This window comes from Vigna unguiculata, chromosome 3 (genome assembly GCF_004118075.2).
Source record: "Vigna unguiculata cultivar IT97K-499-35 chromosome 3, ASM411807v1, whole genome shotgun sequence".
Classification (NCBI taxonomy): domain Eukaryota; kingdom Viridiplantae; phylum Streptophyta; class Magnoliopsida; order Fabales; family Fabaceae; genus Vigna; species Vigna unguiculata.
Window position 1 is genome coordinate 13,052,548 of NC_040281.1, and position 21,777 is coordinate 13,074,324.

General features: G+C 29.8%; 2 protein-coding genes and 1 pseudogene across 2 annotated transcripts; 2 read left to right on the forward strand and 1 right to left on the reverse strand.

The window, feature by feature from the left end:
• The first annotated feature begins 2,397 nt into the window (after nucleotides 1-2,397).
• LOC114176914 (chaperone protein dnaJ 20, chloroplastic-like) lies at nucleotides 2,398-3,139 on the forward strand. The gene has a single exon (XM_028062115.1). It carries the CDS (start codon nucleotides 2,482-2,484, stop codon nucleotides 3,034-3,036), a length of 555 nt encoding a protein of 184 aa, XP_027917916.1. The 5' UTR covers nucleotides 2,398-2,481; the 3' UTR covers nucleotides 3,037-3,139.
• Nucleotides 3,140-4,336: 1,197 nt separating this feature from the next.
• Nucleotides 4,337-6,470, reverse strand: LOC114179324 (protein SODIUM POTASSIUM ROOT DEFECTIVE 1-like). The gene is made up of 3 exons (XM_028065625.1): nucleotides 5,985-6,470; nucleotides 4,980-5,055; nucleotides 4,337-4,874 (listed from the first exon to the last, which is right to left on the reverse strand). Exons 1-3 carry the CDS (start codon nucleotides 6,282-6,284, stop codon nucleotides 4,750-4,752), a joined length of 501 nt encoding a protein of 166 aa, XP_027921426.1. The 5' UTR covers nucleotides 6,285-6,470; the 3' UTR covers nucleotides 4,337-4,749.
• Nucleotides 6,364-21,041, forward strand: LOC114175040 (annotated as a pseudogene).
• Nucleotides 21,042-21,777: the final 736 nt, after the last annotated feature.

The window sequence follows — 21,777 nt, forward strand, 5'->3', positions numbered from 1 at the left end:
GTGTAATCATTAAGACAAAGAAAAAAATATAATCAATGTAACATAGTGTTACTTCATTGATTCTTTCTTAAATCAAATATTATATCTCTTAAATTACATCTGTTATTTAAGTGTTTCCAAAATTGTAAAAAATTCTACTGTGTTTCTTTTTACAACAATTCATTTTAACTAATTTAATTTTTGTAAGGCATAAATATTATTTGGTTTTTATTTTTGTCGTGTTTGTTTAATGTGGTATTTTTTTTCACGATCAATAAAGTCTCAATTTTTATCAATTTGGTCATTTGTTTGTAATGACATTTAAATACTCAACGACATGTGAACAATATGTATTAGTTCGTGATTTTTTAATTTTTAATTTTTAGTTATTTATTTATTTTTAATTTAAAAAAATTGTCCACGTGTCAATATCATATCCACATATCAGTTTGTGATTGTGTTCTTGTCTATTGTTCAATTCAGTCCCTATATTCACTATTTTGATTCAATTTAATTTTTTTTTTATAAATCGAGCAATTTTGCCCCTCTAAAAATTTAATTTTTATATAAATTTTATGTTGATGATTTTATTAAAATTGACATTTTTATTAAATATTTTTGAAATTCAATTTAAATTCTTAAATTTAATCATAAATATTTCTAGAATTATTGTTAAACTAACCCTATGTTTTACATGTAGTAAAAAATCAAACATAAATCTAATAGTAATATTCTAATTATTCCGATATTTCTAAAATTAACATTTAAAGCTAAATCATTTAGTAATTATATTCTATTTAATAATTGAATATAAGAATTATGTTCAATTTATTATTAAATCTAATATTTTATAATTGAATTCAAGAAATTTTTAATAAAAATGTCCATTGTAATAAAAATATCAGTATAACACTTATATAAAAATTAAATTTGGTTTTAATTTGAAAAAAAACAAAATTGGTCTATTTAAAAGAAATTAGACAAAATTGAACCAAAATAATGAATATTGAAATTGAATTGAACAAAAGAGACTGACACAACAATAAACTAACACATAACACTAACATACGAAACTTACTTGATGAGCGGACAATTTTTTAAAATTAAAAAAATTAAAAAAATTTAAAATTAAAAAAAAATCTCATGCATGATTCACATGCCTTAACTATTTAAACGTGATTATAAAAAAAAATCAAATTAACAAAAAATTAAACTTTAATGAACAAGAGAGGAAATCACATTAAATAATAAATGAAATGAAAATAAAAATAAAAAATAGAATTTAAGTCTTTTTTGTAATATAAGAAGGTATTTTTACACATTAGTGTTTGTAATTATTATTTTGAATATTAAATAATTTAAATAGAATTAGACAAAATACCTTTTTAAATAAGGGACATAAATAAATGATTAAAACTATAAAATTGCATGAATTATGATGGAATATTTCAAACTCTCACGTAATCATTACTAAAAAAATTTATATTTTCTGTCAATTTTGTTTTGGATTTCTTTTAGAAAATATTTATAAATTTTGTTATAAAAAAATATTTGCAAGAAATTACTGTCAATTTTTTTGTAAAATATTTTGTAAAAAATACTTTTCGTAACAAATTTTGTAAGAAATACTTACGAATTTTATAATTTTGTAAAAAATAATTATCTACAAAAGAATTACTTACGAATTAAATTTTTTTAAAAAAATAATAAGAAATTTTTTTTTCTTGTAAATATTTTTAACAAATTTGTAAGAAAAATTTTATATAAGGTGAGAATTTTTAATAATGAAGGTTACTGTGCATAAATTGAACTTACTTAAGTACACAGTTGCACTAATAATATAGCCAGGCGATGTAAGAACTCTTCTAAGTTTTGTATCATAAATAATTTTCAAATGAGAATTTTTTAACTTCTTCAAACACATTAACTAATATTAAACTCAAACTCGACCCTGATTACACCCATACGACACATGTGTCTCTGTCAAGTTGTTTACTACGAAAATTCAAGCTTGACCATATACACTTCATGCAGATATATAATACCTTAATTTATATGAAAGAAAAAAACACACCCTTTTGACCCTACCAGCCGACTGTGCCAAATTCAAAAATAAACATGCACATTGATTGCATCAGTCAAACATGGTTGCTAGCTACACTTTCTTCACATTTTTTTCTTTCTTCATATTTTATACACCAATCATACCCATCTTCCCTATCATCACGAAGCTGTGTCAGAAAAGTCTTGTTTGTAACCTAATACTTTACTTTCCTTTGAATATTCAACGTACGTTCGCAAATAATCAACGTAAAATAATAAAGTAGCTATTATCACGTGTTCAAAGCAGCACCCTGGCCTCTTCATAGCATCACCTAAGCTCTTTCTCAACCATCACAGATATAAATACAAGTGAGTTCCGTATCCGTTTTCCACATTCATCTTCATCACAGATAAAAAATATATCTATAGCTTGGTGTATACATACAATTAACTAGAAAAATGGATGCTCTATCTTTAAGTTCAAGTTCAAGCCTAAGCATGTGCAAGCCCTTTCAGTCTCATGGTCTTCCACTCTCTAAACAGCAAAGAGTTTCCACTGTGAAGTTTGGTAGTGTTTCATGCAGAGCCACAACGCAAGAAAACTTGTACAAGGTACTGTCCGTGAGTCCTGGAAGAGCAACAACGGATGAGATTAAGAGGGCTTATAGATCCATGGCTCTTCGGTACCACCCTGATGTGTGCCATGATCCTTCCATGAAAGAGGAATCTACGAGGCTGTTTGTGCTGGTGAATGCCGCTTACAAGACTTTGTCCAATCCAAGGCTTCGAGAACAGTACGACAGTGAATTGGGTCTGAGAAGCAAAGTCATGAGTGCTGGTAGTGATGATGAGAGATGGGGAAGTGTTAGTGTTTGTAGTGATTTTGAGAGATGGGGAAGTACGTTTCAGGAGGAGGTGATTGAGGTGAAGACAAGGTCTCGTAGACGAATGGGACAAAAGGGAGGATCATCAGCTACCAGAATGAGAACACAAAACATGAAAGACAGACATTGATTTTCCTGAGCCATATATGTAGTTATTATTCTAGTTTTAGGTGTTGATTCTTTCATGTAATCATTCTGATACATATAATAGATAAGATGAATTCCTTTTGATACTCTTGCCAAGTGCTTACGTTAATTGGTTAAATTTTATGCAGTTGGTGACTGAATTAAATTTTTGAGACTTCAACACCATAGTAGATGATTACAAAAAATACATTACATTTCTATAGTATGCAAACAAAAAGAGAAAAGTTAAAACTTGTTCAAGTTTTCTATAATTCTCTATTCTCTACGAAGCCAGTCACTTCTATATGATGGTTTAAATATCAGATATAAGTTCAATTTCTTGTAATGTTCTGTAATAAGGCATGTAAGAAGTAAAAGTTCAATTAGTTCATTTAGTAGTTAAGTGAAGAAATGTTCAGTTAATTTCCTATTTAAATGGGTCTATTCACAAATTGCTCTGCATATCCACTAAACTATTTCCTTTGCATTCCATGCTTTTAACCCAACTTAAGTTTAAGAAATTTATTCAATGGTTACTGATAATCACTTTGGTACAAAGTCAGGGGAATATTAAAAAAAACACTGCTATTTTTCGCAGAGTCAGTGGAGTATTCTCAAAAAAAAAAACACTGCTTTTAACAGAAAAAAATAAACTCTTTCTTATTATTTGTGTCGAAATATTTATAGAGATGCTTGTTGACAGACTTTCAAAACTAAATTAACTGAACATATTAAATGGATTATTCAACAGGCTCAATTCAACCAAGTTAAATCTACACTCTGTGGTCAAATCTTCAGAGTCCTAAAAACTAAGAGGAAACTCATTAGTGATTTCTCATGTAATGTAGTTATGGAGAGGTTGGTCACAAACAATATTTTGTTGTGAAGCAACTCAAAGGATAGCATGTTCCTTCTACTTCGTTTGAATCATTTTATGTTTTCTTTCAATCATTCTATTTATTTGTGTTATTTGTGACTTTTTGAGTATAACACTACACTTCATGTCTCATATGGGTCCATTGCTTAAGTGAGAACTTGATGACAACCTTGGTACTAGGAAAAAAACTACTTCACTAGATCCAAAAAGGGTCTCTGTCAAAAACTAAATTAATAAAAGGTATGGGCAGATGAATTGCTATGCTGCATGGCAGTGACAACATTTTAATACTAAAATTTAACAAAGTTGTCCTTGGTGAATAACTATGACAAGTCTGCGTAACCGGATGAATTACTACGACAAGTCTATTTAACCGTATGAGCAGAAGTGATTATAGTATTCGACATAAGACAATTTAAACAACCGAGACAGACATTGCATGATGAGACTGACACCTTTGTTTTGTCATCTTTCTCTGGTATTTACGGAAACAAAATTGGAAATTGCAAAATATAGTAGTGTAATTTGACAGAAAGAAAGTTTCAAAGTGGAGAAACGAAACAGCTTTTTCTCACAATGGTTTTAAGCATTGCCACTATAATTAGAATGCCATAAAAGAAAAAGAAAGTGCAAGGTGGAATGGGTAGATACCATTAAATGGTCATTGAACATCACCACCAGAACCAAGTCACTCACATTCCCTAATTTTATTGTGTTGAGGACCACCAGGTCCACCACCATATAAAGATGTTAACAAATGAGATGACTAAGGAAATTTTCTAGCTTTTTGACTCAAGCTCTGCGTGTTCTATGTTGCTCTTTAAGGTACTATGAAGTGCTTCAACAAGCACTCCATAACTCTGCCCTTTTCACCTTTGAAATACTCTCAAGAACTGCCACTGGTGAAATGTGCCCCATCACTGTCACCCTCTTCGACTCTAAATCTATACTGAATGATGTAACTCCTGAAATTGAAGGTTCAAAAACAATAGTAAAAAATATGTTAACTACAACCTCAAGTTAAAATATTTTTCATTTAGCTTAACCCCAAATTACTGATGAATAAATACCTTCCATCTTAGACAGATGTTTTTTCACCTTTACAGCACATCCTTGACAATGAATTGCAACCCGCATCACAACCACCTGCATTTAACACCTCAATGATAAAATTTCAAATATGATTGAGTACACGTGAAGTGTATAACATTGAGTTATCGTATGTCACATACAATCATAAAGAGATTTGAATATGAGATTCCATTATTCCGTTCAAAATTTATTGGTGAGTGTGACCATATGAGTCTAGGACACAAACCTTCCTCGTTGGAGAACTAGAAAGGAAAAAAAAATAGGCTTTTTATATACAAGTGTTATTTTATGTAGAAGGGACAAAGCTTAACGACGTGGCCTCTGATAATACCATCAATATTCATGTGTATTGTTGCCTAATAAAATTCCCATTTGCATAAAAAGGACATAATCATTCTGCTTTGTCTGTGGAATATATGCATGGGACTGGGTCAAGTAATGTGCATGTGAGACATCTTGAAACCTCTGCAAATGACAAATATTAGGAGGACAAATAATGCAGATAATTTGTTTCCTTGCTGAATCCACCTTACACTAGTGGTTGGTATAGTATAGTCCTACATTTCTCTTAATATGACAAATAATCAATTAAAGGAAAAAAAAAATGGATCAGACTCTAGTGAGTTGTGTTGACCCCATAGCAACTGTAGCTGAAAAGCCATCAACACCAACATTTATGAATCACATCAGTCTACAATCCAAACTCTACCCTCATTTCATATATAGGTTCTTTATGATCATTGTTTGCTTTGTTGATCATCGTATATGAAGTTTTGTCCCACAAAGAAGATTGCTTCAATAACTTAAATTTAAAACTTTGAACTACTATGTATACTATTTACTGCATTTCCCAGATACATGAAGACAGAAAACATGAAGTAGGGCAACATATGAAACTTCGTAAATTTTCAAGATAATAAATTCAATAAAAAAGGAAACCATGTTGCATCTGACGAAGTTGAGGAGAAAAGTAACTAACTAACCTGAAAGACATTATTATCTGTGTGTGTTTTGAGAAGGTCCTTTGGTTGATTTTTGGGTTGATCTTGATCCTGCATTCTAAGCTTGATCTTTGGAACTGGATTAGAGGTTGGAGGCTCAACAAGTTTGGAGTACTTGGCATAGTTGATCAACCTTGTATCATCAAGAAAAACAGTTCTTTGAAGCCTCTTTGGCACAACCACAGATCGAGGGTCACGAGTGCTCATGCACACTGCTGTTGAAGCCTGAGAGTGGCACATGAAACCTCTTCTCATTTTCCAGTCACTGTTCTTCAGGCTCATCACAACACAAAAGTTTACTACAACACTGATATGAATGAAGAGTAGAAGAATCTGTGAAGGTTTTGAAGGCAATAGAAAAATGGGGTGTGGTGTGCAACTATTATACTATTGCAATGCTAATGCTGGCTTTGTGAGTTGGAAAAGAACAGAAGAAAGACAGTGACACACATGGTGTCATTAGCTAACAATATAGGTTACTGTGGGTGTAGAAACAATTTTGGCAATTTATCTATTATGCATACACATAGGACGTACAAGGGTCCAAAAACATGTCCTTGTCATTGATTAATGCCAAGAAATTGACCATAACCTTCTTTTGCTATGAAGAAAAAAGACATCGAACAGAAGCAAGTTGATTCACTATGGTAAAAACTAGACAAAAACATAATGAACATGGGGTTTTGTGTTTACTTTGCCACAAAAAACAATACTTTGACTGCATAATCAAACCGGTTTTCAAAAGTTATAATAATGGATATTGATTACAACGTTTAACTATTTCTTCAGTTATTCACCTGCACTAACGTAAGAGAATATTAACAGCTTAATTAGCTCGAGAAAACTAGAAAAATATATCCTTTATGTATTCTGATGAAAAGTCGTCTCTAGAGCAATGTATTTTTGGTTGAAAGATCACACACTAATTTTTTTATTTTTTAAATAAGGATCGATTTTAGTTACTAAATATAATTAATTATAATATAATAATCAATTTGAATATTAATTATAAACTTAAAATTATTGATAAATAAAATAATTCTAAAAAATTATCAAAATTTTGACATTAATTCTAAATTAGTCTGAAAATTGATCTCTAAACTCATGTTTAATCACTAAAATTTGTCATTCTTTAAAAGTTTTACAGACGAAAGAAATTCAAAATTGAACCGGTCAAAATGAACTAACTGTGTAAAGGGATTGGATTATGAATTATTGTATAATTGAATATATTAAATTTATAGTAGTGGTTTAACGGTAATATTATTAATTGCGTTCAGCTGTCATAACCTAAGAATAAAAACAAGTATGGAAAAGTAACATACAACAATTATACAGCAGTAAAAGTCAACTAATTTAATTTTAATTAAAGATTTTATCTCAGTCATTTATTATTTTTAATTTGAAACGTTATATATATATATATATATATATATATATATATATAAGCATTAAATTGCTTTTTAATGACTATGTGAGGGAAATATTTTAAAAAAATAAATATAAAACATGAAAATTCCATTGAAACTTTTTATTTATTTATTAACATTCAAATGCTAACCTGAAGAAACAAATATACCATTTTAATAGAATTTCAAGTATTTTAGATAAATTTTAGAAAATATCTCCTTATCTTTTTCTAGAGTGATGATTCTCATTTAAGGCAGACTATCCTTCATAAGAATTTTTTGTTTGAAATTTAAATTTTGAATTGTTGTTTCTACACTTTTGTCCTTATTCTACTATTATCCACATCTTATTGTATATACCTTATTTATCATCTACTATTCCTAAATACTAAATAATAGTAAAGTTAAATTGGTGAGAAGTAAAATTAAAAGTATACTCAAAAGTGGAAATTACATGACGATCTACGACCCTAATCGGAGGGAAGTTAGTTAGTTTTTAACTTTCACATATCAAGAAAAAGAAAATATATCATTTTCATAGTCTTATGTCTTTTTACCTTCTGTCATTTAATCATCTAATTGACCAGTTATTGTAACTTTTACTCCATTTGCAATTCAATTTCCTCAAAATTATACCCTCCACTATTTTGTTTAAGATAATCGGAATAACTTTTTTATGTATATCGAAAGGCATGAAGATATGAAAGCTAATAAATTTCAAAGGCATTCTTTTTCCTACTTGATGCCTTATTATTTTAGGTTTTTTGTTGGTTAGTTTGAGGGTGCAATTAATAATAATGGAGTACAGGAAGAAAAAGCCTTATACAATTGAATAATGAGACGACATTTAAGTTTTTTGGGCTTTTATTTTACACTGTAGCAGAAAACTAAATAAGGGGTGAAGTAAGAAGGTGCTAGGTTGCAATAGAAATTTCACAAATTCTTTTTCTTCACATGTCACTACCCCATTTCTCCTTCCCTTAACTCCATAAAATTCAAAACCAAGTCTCATCTGCCCCCCATTTTGAAGTTATCAACCTACAAGATAGTTAGAATAATAGTTGAAGACATTAATAGATACTCAGTTAGTAACTTCAATCATGTAATGATGAATGTAATGTGTAAGTTTAAAATATTCATATGATTTGAATTAAAATGATATTTTATACAATTGGATAATGAAAATTATACTTTTAACTTTTTTAATATATCTCACTTAAATTCTTAAATCTCTCTCACACAGATTATAAGTTCAAAATTTAATATAGCATATTGCATAGTAGATCTATGTTACATATAAATCTATTCTTTTGTTGTAGAGTAAATATGATTCTATCATTGCTATTTTTTCTTTTCAAATTTGTCCAAGGCATCAAATTCTTTATGTATATATAAAATTTTCACTTTTTAACTTTTTTGCAGTAGATTTTGTCATCTTTATTCACCCCGATGTTTGATTAGTTGTAATATGTTTATATTAAGGACAATGATATTATGATTCTCATTTTTTGACTCTCATCCTTTACTCCTTGATGTGATTTAATGTGAGCTATTGATTAATATACCACCATATTTTCTTTTGAAAGAATCAATGGTCTACACTATACCACGTTAGGAAGTAAAAGATGAGAGTAAAAAAATAAAAGTCAAAGTATAATTTTTCTTATATTAATTATTTTTTCTTGTCAATTATTGTTGTATTCATTCTCTTAAAATTATGAACTCATCATAATTAAATTATGTTTATACATATATATATATATATATATATATATATATATTTAAATTTCAATCTCTAATATCTTTTTTAATGTTTGCTGATAGGTGGGTAATAATTGTTTTTGAAGCAAATGTTGAAGGTATTTTAAGAGGAACTATGATGAGAAATAAAAAACTTTGCCGACAGGTTATGTGACATAACTAATACTCTATATGTTTTATCAACTCTTATTAGTAAGAGACTATTTGTGTTTAACCATTATTGCACTTGAATTGTTGACTAACTAGATGTGGTATTCAACTTTGATACTTGTAGTTGAATGATAGTTTAGTGGACTAAGTTGAATTCATTAGTATATAACAATTCAGTTTGAACTTTGACATGATGCCCAAATTCCTCTTATCAACGAGTTTTTGCACAAATTAATTTTTTATATTATGACCTTTTTTTTAATTGAGATTGAGTTAGACTTAAAACCTATTTCTAAGAGATTCACATGAATCCAATTTTTCTTTTGCTACTCTTTGAAACAAGATTTTGGTAGTTATGTGATGAATTTGTAATATATATAGAGTAAGAACTAAAGGTGAAATGAATATTTATATTTTAAATTTGTAATAAATAATTTAAATTATAGTAAAAAGTAAATTTTAATGCAAGACTGATTTCTCTCTTTCCTTTCTGATGAGATAATAATACATATTCTAGCTAAAGTTCCTCGAATTTATTATTTGAATATGAAGTTAGTTTGTTGTGCTTAGAAGGCAACCCTTGTTAGCTCTAAGCTATTTAGTGTGAGAAAAGGTCTTGGAACCATGGAAGAGTGGCTCTACATTTTGACGAGAGTGAATGATGATAAGCTTTATGGTATGCCTTTGACCCTCTTTCTAGAAGACGACAAAGGTTGCCTCCAATGCCTAAAGTGGGGTTTGAAGATGAAACAAAGAAAGGTTTTATTTTCTTTCCCCTTCGGATGTGGAGCATAATGGGTTGAAGTATTATAATTGTTGATATCATTATGATCTGGCTGGGGACGAGAGATGCCTGGGAGGACTAAAACAAACTTAAAAAATGAGGTCTTTTATTTAAAATTTATTTTTGAGCTTTTTTTTTTGTGCAAGATTATTTATTACGATGTCATAATTAATTTCATTTAACATTCATTACTTAATACATAATAAGGTTAATCCATTTAATCTTTCTTGAGACATTGTTGACCCACATATATTTTTTAATTCATTTTTCTTATCTATCTTCATAAATTTATCCATAACTCCTCTTTTTTTGAGTTTTTGAATAGTCTGATCCAAATTTTCCAGTTGAAATATCTATATATTTTTATATGAAATAAAAAAATTATAATATATAAAACACTACTAAAGATAAGTATATAAAACGAATGAGTTAAAAAAATAAAACCCGATTCTGATTGTCGAGAAAGTAAACTTGATAGTAGACTTATAGTATCTTGAATTATGCTTCAACTAATCTATTATCCACCAAAAGACTAAACCTTAATCTAATTAATAATTTTGTAGGAAAATTACAATTCCTTGTCAAGATATATGAAAAAATTTCTTGAAACACATAAATTGAAAAGTACCCAAAAATAAAACTAGGCAAAAGAAACACATTTCAAATTCTAATACCACTAGTGTAGGAAGGCCTTTTGATAACGATTATTTTTGTTATTTTGCCCCAGTTCTAGAACCAAGGCATATTACGATGAGGCCAAAAAAAGTTAGCTTTTTGCCTCGGGTCTCAACTGAAGCAAAAACTTCATATTCTGTCTCGATTCTGCTGAGAACCGAGGTCATATGTGCCTCTCTGTATTTTCAACATTCCATCTTCTCCACTAGAAACCCTAGGCAACCATCGCCACATCCGAAACTCACCACCAAAGATCCGCAACCACCATAATCTTCTCTTTCACCGTAAGAGCAATTCGTAAATTACGCCACCACCATGGAACCTCCATGTTCTTCATACACGAAAACGTGAACATCACACTTGCATAAACGCGAACAAACATCAACAATCTACAACAAATCACAAACCCTAAATCGCACATCCTCCCCAAATTGTGAAACTACCTTTACCGCAAAGATAAGTTTCTTCATGATGTCGCCACCTACACGTCTTGTCACCATCAACGAAAGATTTTCATCCATGCACAACACCAATATGCCATGCATCTGCAACACAACAAACTCACGCCCACTTCGCGAGCCCCAAATCGTACTTTGCCAAGCCAGAACACGAATGAGCCAAACATCGAGTACTCACGATTGGCTCGAGCTCAACATCAGCAACAACAACAGATGTGAGTGGCTAAGAAGAGAAAACGCATGTACGAGGAAGAAGAAGAAAAAAAGTAATTTACGATTTTTGAACCCTAACGAACCTTATGGCCTCAGATCAATTTTTAACCGAGACAGAAAACAATTTTTGGCACCAGTTCAATTCCACCCGAGGCCAAATATCACTGCCCCAATGACATTTTTGAAATATTAGCCAACTTTTAGACTTTGGGTCTTTAAAACCAAGGCATATAACACCTTTTGGCACCGGTTTTATGAGAACTGAAGGAGAAAGATGTTTTCTTCTTTGGGTATATGTTGAATCGAGGCATAAAAGTTGGAAAAAATTGTAAAAATGTTACCGCGTCATTTTATGCTTCGGTTAAGTGATAACCGAGGCCTATAACGCAGGTTAAAATGGCAAAATTGAACTAGTGTACAACCAAAACAAAGTAAAAACAACAACACAAATAGAAAGAAAAAACATACTAACCATAAATGAGGATGAAAAAATTGGTACACACAGACAATATGAAAATATTAAGGAATGTAATATGATAAAACCTTAAAAAGAATAAAGATAACTAATCATTATCTTTTTTGTATAAAAATTATAATTTACTAAATAAAGGTTTTAACTCATCAATTATCATTTTTAGTACTAATAAAAGTTAACCGACACTTATAATAATTAATTAAATTTTATTCTTAAACACAAATTTATAATTAACTTAATAGAATTATATTAGTAATAAAATATTTTTTTAAGGCCTTCTTATTCTTAAACATAATTTTATAATTAATTTAAGAAAGGTATATTAGTAAAAAAATTGAGGCATTTTTTCTTAAACATAATTTTATAATTAATTTAATAGAGAAATATTAGTAGTAAAAAAAACAAAATTTTGAGGCCTTTTTTGTCTGTAGACCTAAAACAAGTGCTTTACTTGTTTTACCTTTGAGCTTGTCTACTAGAATTGGATGCCATTTTGTCGTTGTTCCATAGGAGCCTTTGATGATAGTAGGAGGATTTTCAAGAGCTTCAACAATGAGATTTGTTTGACAGTATGATCCCATTAAAAACACCTGGGCCAAAGCTAGTTCAATGTCAATTGGTAGAACCTATTCCAAGACAATTATATTAAATAATAAGCTCTATGTCATTGGTGGGTTACAAGGGGTCATAGTGGACTAAGCCCTCTACAATCGGCAGAAGTGTATGACCCTCATACAAGTATGTGGTCCCAATTACCTAGCATGCCTTTTGCTAGAGCTCAAGTGTTGCCTACTGCCTTAGGAATGGCTTCATACATGGGAAGTTATTTGTCCCTTAAAGTTTGTATTGCTGATATGTTATATTTTTTCATATATGATATGGGTTATAGTCATAGGCATGTTTATGGATATTCACTACAAAAAAAATATTTTTAACGTAGGTTTATTTTTACATTACCCAGGGTTAAAACCTCTACTAAGTTCTTTACCCGGGGTTTCGATTTCCCCCGCTAAACCATCCCTGGAGAATGTGTTAGCCGGGGTTTTTATGAACCCCAGGAAGCACCAATCAATAACGGAGGTTTTTTATCCTCTTGTATTTAACATAGGTTTTAAAACCTCAATTAAGTTTTGTGAGTTTAAAACCTCAATTAAGTACCATGAATTTTGAAACCTCCATAAAATACTATGGGTTTTAAAACCTCCATAAAATAACATAGGTTTTAGAACTCCCATAAAATACCATGGGTTTCAAAACCCCCTAAAATACCCTAGGCTTCAAAACCTCCGTAAAATACTATAGGTTTCAAGACCTCCGTAAAGTACCATAGATTTTTAAATTATTATTATTATATTTTTTTACTCATTTATCATTTATGTATTCATATATATTTTTTCAATCACAATTATTTACATTTATTCTATTTTTTTAATCTATATTTAATGAAATTATACATAAATAGATATAAACTCATCAAATTGATAAATTATTTATAGATGACTAAATGTATATCAAAGTATAACAAATATACGAATTCAAATTCAAATTCAAGTACAATATTAGTCAGCAAAAACTATCATGAAGTACTGTAAGGGTTCTCAAAACATAAAATGGTTCAATTAACTTCCACATTATATTATATTCTTCAACTATCACATATGATTTTCCTCATGTCCAGAACTTGTTGTATTAGTTGGCATACTTCCTTGATCAGAAACCTACAATATAAATGTGAATCATAATTACAAATGTAAACTCTGAAAAATAAAAGAACTTATGCAGTCTTAAACATTACCGGTGCAAGATTGAACATAGTCAACTCATGAGGCAATATTAACATCCTTAGCTCTCTCCATAAGGTAATATCTGCATAGTCATCAATCTAGCTTAGTAAATTTGAAGATATAAGATGGTTTACACAAGACAGAGTAGTGTGTTTATATTGGGATACATACCTACGTTTAAGAATCCTCCTTTGTTGAAACAAGTCTGTCACCATTTGATTTTCATTTGCATCATATCTGACTAAAACAACAGAAATCATAATAATTATAATCATGATTCAGAAAGAAACCTAAAGTAGAAAATAAGTTGAGAAGTTTTTTCATTTCATATACATGTTATACAAGTATAAAGAAAAATTAAAACAGAGTAATAATTTCTGGGAGATTAGCTTCCCAAAATATACCCTTTTGTTAGAGATGCCGTATAACACATGACATGTTTACCAACTACTTTCCTCGTGCCATTTCATGATAGAAATACATTGTAAAGGATAACATAAATTTAGTTCAGGTGGTGATGATAGGAACCATACAAAATTATAGTTAACATAAGCATATGTTTAATCACATCATTGAACTAGAAATCAAAATTCATAAGCTCAAAATCCAATACCACTCATAATTGGCCAGATAACTTTTTCTTTAGAAATATAAAGGGCAAGATCGTGAATCTCACGAAATCGCAATCCTGCCACCAATCCAACTCACATATATATATTTATTTATAAAGTAAATTAACAATTTCACTTAATAATTATGACTGAAAGGTTTAAAAGTTAAAATTAACAAAATCTTATTTAACATGAATAATTTTCAAAAAAATCAAAGGAGTTAACTAATTTTACTATCTATGAAAAATCACGAAAAGAAATATTCTTAAAATGAAAAATAAAATATAAATAAAATTATGATACTTGAATGACCTTAATTTTCTGTTATCATCCTTGTTTTTTCATTTCCCCCCACAGTTTCATTTCGAGTGAATGCTTTTGGTGCATTGAAGAGCTAGTGAACCCACTCTTGGCACGAGATCTCAACTGCTACACTCTGCCTCTTCCTCAAGTCCAGTAAATACCAAACCCTCAAAAACCAAATGCTAACAATCCACAAAAGAACCAACTACACTTTCTACTTCTGAATTGAAAATCAAAGTTCAAGACGTTATATATAGATGTAGTTACTCACATATGAGAAATATATCACACTTTGTCATTTGACTTTGCCATGGCTCGGCCACTTGTAATGATCCACCCTCTACCAACCATTTCACATATTGGCTACACTGTGATGACCCTTATGGTGTGTGCCATTGCATTGCTTATGTGTGCTTCTCATTCTCGCAAATGGCGGAAGTGGGCCTCTTGCTATGCCTTTGGAGAAGAACCTGTCATGTAATCTAAACCTAAATAAAGTTAACCAAATTGAATGAAACTATTTATTTGCATGGTGTGCATGTGTTTAAATAAAATCACAACACTATTGTCAAATCAAATGAATAACCTAGCATGAAGCCATTAATAACAATTATCCACAAAAAAACACTTTAAGAAATGAAAATAGGTTTTCTAGAAATTAACAAAACCTTATACAGCTTGGATAGGTTCAACCCAAGCTACAAACCCTATAAATCACTAGAAAGCATAGGTAAAGTATTTATCAATTCAAAATCATGATTATCATCTGGTGTTATGTCTTTGGCGTATGTGTCAAACAATTCCTTATCCTGAAAAGAAAAGAATGATACTAATGGATATAATTGTGTCAAACAATTCCAGAAATAGTGTATTGCATAAGATAAATGCAACAATGAATCAAGTATGATAAATGCAACTAGATATTAGTTAATGTAATGTAACAGATATACCTTCCATGCTTTTGCAACAAAGATCTGTGAACAAAATGAGTAGGATTAGCAATTAGGACCAAATCTACAGTTTGGCTCATGAGAGCATCAAAGACTTCTTGGGGAGTCTTCTTTAGTTAAGTCACAAGCCTCTTCAAGGTCTCTTCAATGTTTGACTCTGTCATGGCAGAGTTCTCATATGCAAAATCAAACTTATCAACAAATCATAAAGTCAATCATTTCTTTTATTTCATCATACACCACACACATATAAATACACTCAATTTTCTTCTACAATGTTTGACAGAAAAACCATAGATTATACATGTTATCTGGTCTAAGAGAATCTTAGTCTGAAATGTAGTAATGCTACCTAATTTTCTAGTCTTATAAAGAATTCTGCGAGGAGTCTGATACTCTACAAGGAGTCTTTACATGAGTGTTTATTAAAAAACCCTTGAGCACTTGGATATTATTTTCTTCTGTTTTCTTCTCATTATTTGCAACTGCTACTCTATTCATATGCAACCACACCCTCAACATCAATCCTCCTTCTTCAGCATTTTATAAATCTACAATATGCCCGAAGGAGGACATCTTCTATGGCACATCTAATGTTGATGAGTCCTTCAGTTACTATTCCGAAGAGCTTCATGGTTCTTATTTTGAATAGTGTTCAATGGTTAGACTTCCAATAAGAGATGCAGAGCTTGTACCTAACTCGAATGGAAGCCTCTTTGACTATGTATCAGCTGATATTCTGGTTAAAATAGATGTGTCTGGTGAGTGTTCTTCTTGTTACCGTCTTAGACGAGGCCAATGTCAACTTGACAGCCAAGGGAAGTTCTTATGTATACAAGGTACCTTGTTTATTGATGGAAATAATTTGTTTCAACTAGCTCCTAGGCTGATGATTTATCTCTCGTAATTCTGATGTGGAATGAAGAAACCTGATCTAAGTATATCTAACTGGTTAAGTAATGAAACAAGCACTTAAGGATCCAATATGAGTTCTCACTTTCTCATGAAGTTTAGTTATAAGAAATGGTTATTTAACCGATCCAAGTTACCACTTATTTCTACTTAAGGTTTTATTGTTATTTGTTTTTGTTTAATTCCTATTTTTTTTTCATGTTTTGCAGAGAAAACTAGTAGAAAGGTGAAGATAGTGGTAGCAGGTACAACTTTTTCAACCCCTGATTCTCTCTGCAGTGATTTATTTAACTTCGAACACAAAAGTACAACATTTTGTAAATTATTTGTCAATCTTGTATCATAGCAGGTTAAATATCTTCACTGGTTGATGGAGTTTTCCAATATAAGTTCATCTTATGAATATGATAAGTGATTAAATACAGAAAAAAGATGTAGATGTATGGTAACTTCCTATAACAAAAGTAAATAAATAAACAATCACCTGCAAACAATCTCATATGAAAATAAACAAAGCATCATGGATGGTATGTTTTTTTCTTATTTTAACTCCTTACTGTAATAAACCTATAGCTACATCAGTTGCTGGAGTATTGGGAATTTTGATGGTGTTGGCTTGCATCTTACGAAGATACTATTTCCACAAGAAGAACCCCATTTACATAATGATCGAGAACTTTCTGAAACAACATGGACACCTTTCAGCCAAAAGGTACCGTTATATATATATATATATATATATATATATATATATATATATATATATATATATATATATATATATATATATATATATATATATATATATATATATATATATATAAATTGAAGCCATTAAGTAATTTTTTATTTAACAGGTAGGTTTCATACCAGTTTATAAGGTGATTGAAACTATTGAACTTATGCATTCATAATTTTGCTTCAGAGGAGTAATCACCTTTTGTTCTCGTTTCAAAAGGAAAAAGCAGAAAAACAACTCTTAACAAATATTACAAGTATCAACGCTCAACCAATCAACCAAAAACTCAATCCATGAGTGTAAATTAAAAATGAAATCCACAAGCAGATTATAAACTAAATCCAGAAGCAAGAAGCAAAACAATTCTACTACATAACAATTCCAGTTCAAAGTAATTAAAATCTGAGAATATTTATTCAATAAACTCACCTTACGAGACCGTCTTCATTAAATCACGAATCAATCTTTAGCTTGACCAACCTTTACTCGTTTTTCGTCTCTAAACCACAAGAGTTCTCTGTTTAGGTTAGTGTTCACAGAGGCTTTTTATTTACAATTAATCAATCGAGGGTTCTAGTAAAATGTTACCCAAAGTGTGATAATCTAACCTTACAACTCACCACCGGCACTGGGAACGAAGAATGGGGATGAAATGAGTGCTCTGTGCTGCTGGAAGTCGTGAGTTTTTCTTGGTGAGAGATGGAAAACGAAACTGAATGAGATGAAAATAAAAGCATGTGATGAAATCGAAAGAGTAATGACACGAAATTGAAAGCAAAGGAAAAATTGAAAGCAAGGAGAACAGTGGTGAGGCGCAATCGTTGATCGATAACAAAAGTGAAATCTAACCTTGAGCGAAGAGGAAGAAATCAGACAGAAGAACAGTTCGTATTCTTCCTGGGCACTATGATTTGAAATCAGAGAGAAGAAAATTTGTTGGAAGGCACGCGAATAGAGATGGCAAATAAACCCGTGCCCGTGGGTATCACCCGAACCCGTCTCCGTTTTGACGGGGAATCTCCGCTTTGACTGGGTATGGATATGGGTAATACCCGAAATTTTCAACTGGGGATGGGGATGGGGATATATATATATACCCGCCCAAATACCCGTCCCCGCTTAAATTACTAAACTATTTATAATTTATTAAATAATCTAAAAAATATATATAAATAAATAATATATTTACACATAAAATATAATATAATATAATATAATATAATATAGTATATATACATATAAATAAAATATACTTTTATATATATATATATATATATATATATATATATATATATATATATTTACACATATACATGTAAATAATATACATGTAATATAATATAATATAATATAATATAATATAATATACATATAATATATATACATAATAATATAATATAATATATATAATATATACGTATAAAACAAATTAATCATTTAACTAGTGAGATCTTTTATAAACAAATTTATAACATGACAAATGTATAAAAATTTAAAAGAAATATATATATATATATATATAAGCATAAAATATCTACGCATATACATATAATATATATACATAATAATATAATATATATTATTATATTTATATTATTATATAATATAATATAATATATACTTAAAATAAATATATATCTATAAAAATATATATATATATATATATATATATATATATATCCACACATATAATATATATACATAGTAATAATAATATAATATATAATATAATATAATATATATAAATAATTATATATATATATATATATATAAACATAAGATATCCACACATATAATATATATATACATAGTAATATAATATAATATATAATATAATATAATATAATATATATATATATATATATATATATATATATATATATATATATATATATATAACATATTTCTCATTCTTTTTGTTTTTTGTTATACACTTTGTTTACTCTCTCAATTTGATATCCTATCATGGTGGAAAACAAATGAGTTAAAGTTTCCAACCTTCAAGCAATTGCAAGGGATGTTTTAACTATTCCAATAACAACTGTAGCTTCTGAATCTGCTTTTAGTACTGGTGGTCAGATATTAACTTCTCACCATAGTCGACTTCATCATATTACTATAGAGGCTTTGATGTGTACAAGAAGTTGGATATGAAACTCAAACCATCTAGGTAAGTTACTCAAATTTATTAATATTTTTTGTTAGTATTTTTTGTGAATTCTCATCTAATATTCTACATTTGGTGTTTGTAGGTGTTAAAAAATTAAAAGGAAAAGATGTTCTCATGAGTGAAAATGAATCTGATGAAGAAGGTACATTATATTCTAGTAATTAAAATTTTCAATTTCAATTATTATATCATATCTAATTTTTCATTTTTTTCTATGTGTAGGTGGATCGAATGCAAATGAAACCACTGATCATTTGTAAAATTAATAAATATTTTGGTTATTATAAAATTTTAGTAATGTGTAATTTTTTAGCTTTTATATAATTATTTGAATTTTATTTAGTTGTTATTTGATACTTTAATTTGAGATTTATACTATTATAATATTTTTCTTAATATTTGACATCATGAAAATCAAAAAGAGTATGTTATTTTAATATTGAATATTTTGATAGTACCATGATTCCGTTGGTGTGATTTTTAAATTTTTTTTATAAAAAATATTTAATTGATATATGGAACAATAAAAAAATGGGTATGGGTATGGGTATAAGAAAATACCCGTTACGCGGTGGGGATGGGGATGGGTCAAAAGTTGTATACCCGTTGGGTTTGGGGATGGGGATGTGGATGAATTTTTATTATGGGGATAGGGATGGGATCATGATACCCGTACCCGCCCCGCCCCGTTGCCATCCCTACACGCGAAGATGATAGATGAGACGTGAGCCAAGTTGCTTCTCAGTTTTTGACTGAAAATAAAAAATAAATAAATTAGAAACTAAATTTTGCTGAGGTTTCTTGAAAAAATCCTGGAACTTAAGGAGGTTTCTAAAACCTCTGTTATGTTTATGTTTTAGTAGGGGTTATTACAACCCCAAATAATAAACCTCATAAGCATGTTTATGGATATTATTATGGTCATTGAGAGATTGTGGTTTTATATGATTATATGACATTAGTCTTACACATATAAGACCTTAGACACCATTTTTACACCAAAACCTTAAGGCAATGTTGTTATGGGTCTTTATTCTTATATAGTGTTTAACTTTATCTTTTCTATCCAATGTGGGACTTTTTTTTGACTCACACTTGGACTATTCCCAACAATTGCTGACCATTTTTTTCATTTTCTGTTGATGTTGGGTATGAAATATATGATCCAAATATAGATTCATGGCTTCAAATGCCAATCAGCATGGGTGAAGGTTGGCTTGCAAGGCAAGCTGGAACAAAATTGAGTGCTACCGTCAATGATGATCTATATGCACTTCATCCTTCAAATTCGCTTGACAGTGCAAAGATAAGGTATATGATTATGAAGGTGATACTTGGAAAGTTGCAGCAGTAGATTTTCCTATTCATGATTGCATTGATTCAGAATCTCCTTATCTCTTGGCTGGTTTACTTGGAAAACTTCATATAATTACTAAAGATGCTAATCACACTGTTACACTCTTTACATGCTAACATGCAACATGAACATGCTGGGTCAACTTTCTCTCAATCAATGATCTCTTCACCAAATAACTCAATCACTGAAGATGTTGAATCTTCTACACAAGGAGAATTTACGAAGGTTCTTGCAACTAGGAGTGACAGATTTGTTGACTTAGTTAATTATGAATCCCATAAAATTTGAATTTTATTTTGGGTAGACGTGGTTTACAGTCCTCTTGTGGCTATGGTTTCTGAGCGTAGACGGGGTAACATCACCGCTTTGTAGCGTTTGGCCACTTGTGATACTTTTAACGAGAGAAGTTGGCAGTAGAAACAAACACATATAGGATGTCAAAAAAATCTGTATGTGCAATAATCCGCACATAAAATTTATAATGTGTAAGAAATGGATATTGTAAATAGGTATTTGCAGGTAATAGGAGTAAGGATATTTTTAATACCAGCATGTAATGGGGTGGATATGAGTATCATAGTACCCATACCCGTGGATTCCTGTATCCGTTATATTTTAATATAAATTAAAAAAATTAAAAAAACATGATTAAAACATTTACACATTGAAATTGAATGGTTATTTATTATCAATTGGTTTTAAAAAATCTCTATTTCTTTGTAAACTGTCATCCAATACTATTTAAATGGATTATCTGCACTTTGTTTAAAATTGATAAATGTTATGCATTGTATTTTTATTTAAATTTACGGTTAAAATATATTATTAAATATTAAATTTTTCTTTTGTAAACATCTGCGAGTACACGTGGATGTCAAAAAATATATAGATACCCGTATAACGAAAACCCACATAGATATGAGTACGAATATGAAATAAATGTTTATTCATTGGATAGGGTATAGGGGAGCTACCACCCATATCTTATTCACCTGACATCCCTAAACACACCCCTTATACAGGC

What these genes read in the sequence shown, in the direction of transcription:
- LOC114176914 (XM_028062115.1), top strand. Translation starts at nt 2,482, where the DNA reads ATGGATGCTCTATCTTTAAGTTCAAGTTCAAGCCTAAGCATGTGCAAG.
- LOC114179324 (XM_028065625.1), bottom strand. Translation starts at nt 6,284, where the DNA reads ATGAGCCTGAAGAACAGTGACTGGAAAATGAGAAGAGGTTTCATGTGC. An exon ending in CAGATAATAATGTCTTTCAG is followed by an intron (nt 5,056 to 5,984) that starts GTTAGTTAGTTA and finishes TGTTAAATGCAG; the next exon opens with GTGGTTGTGATGCGGGTTGC. An exon ending in ACATCTGTCTAAGATGGAAG is followed by an intron (nt 4,875 to 4,979) that starts GTATTTATTCAT and finishes CTTCAATTTCAG; the next exon opens with GAGTTACATCATTCAGTATA.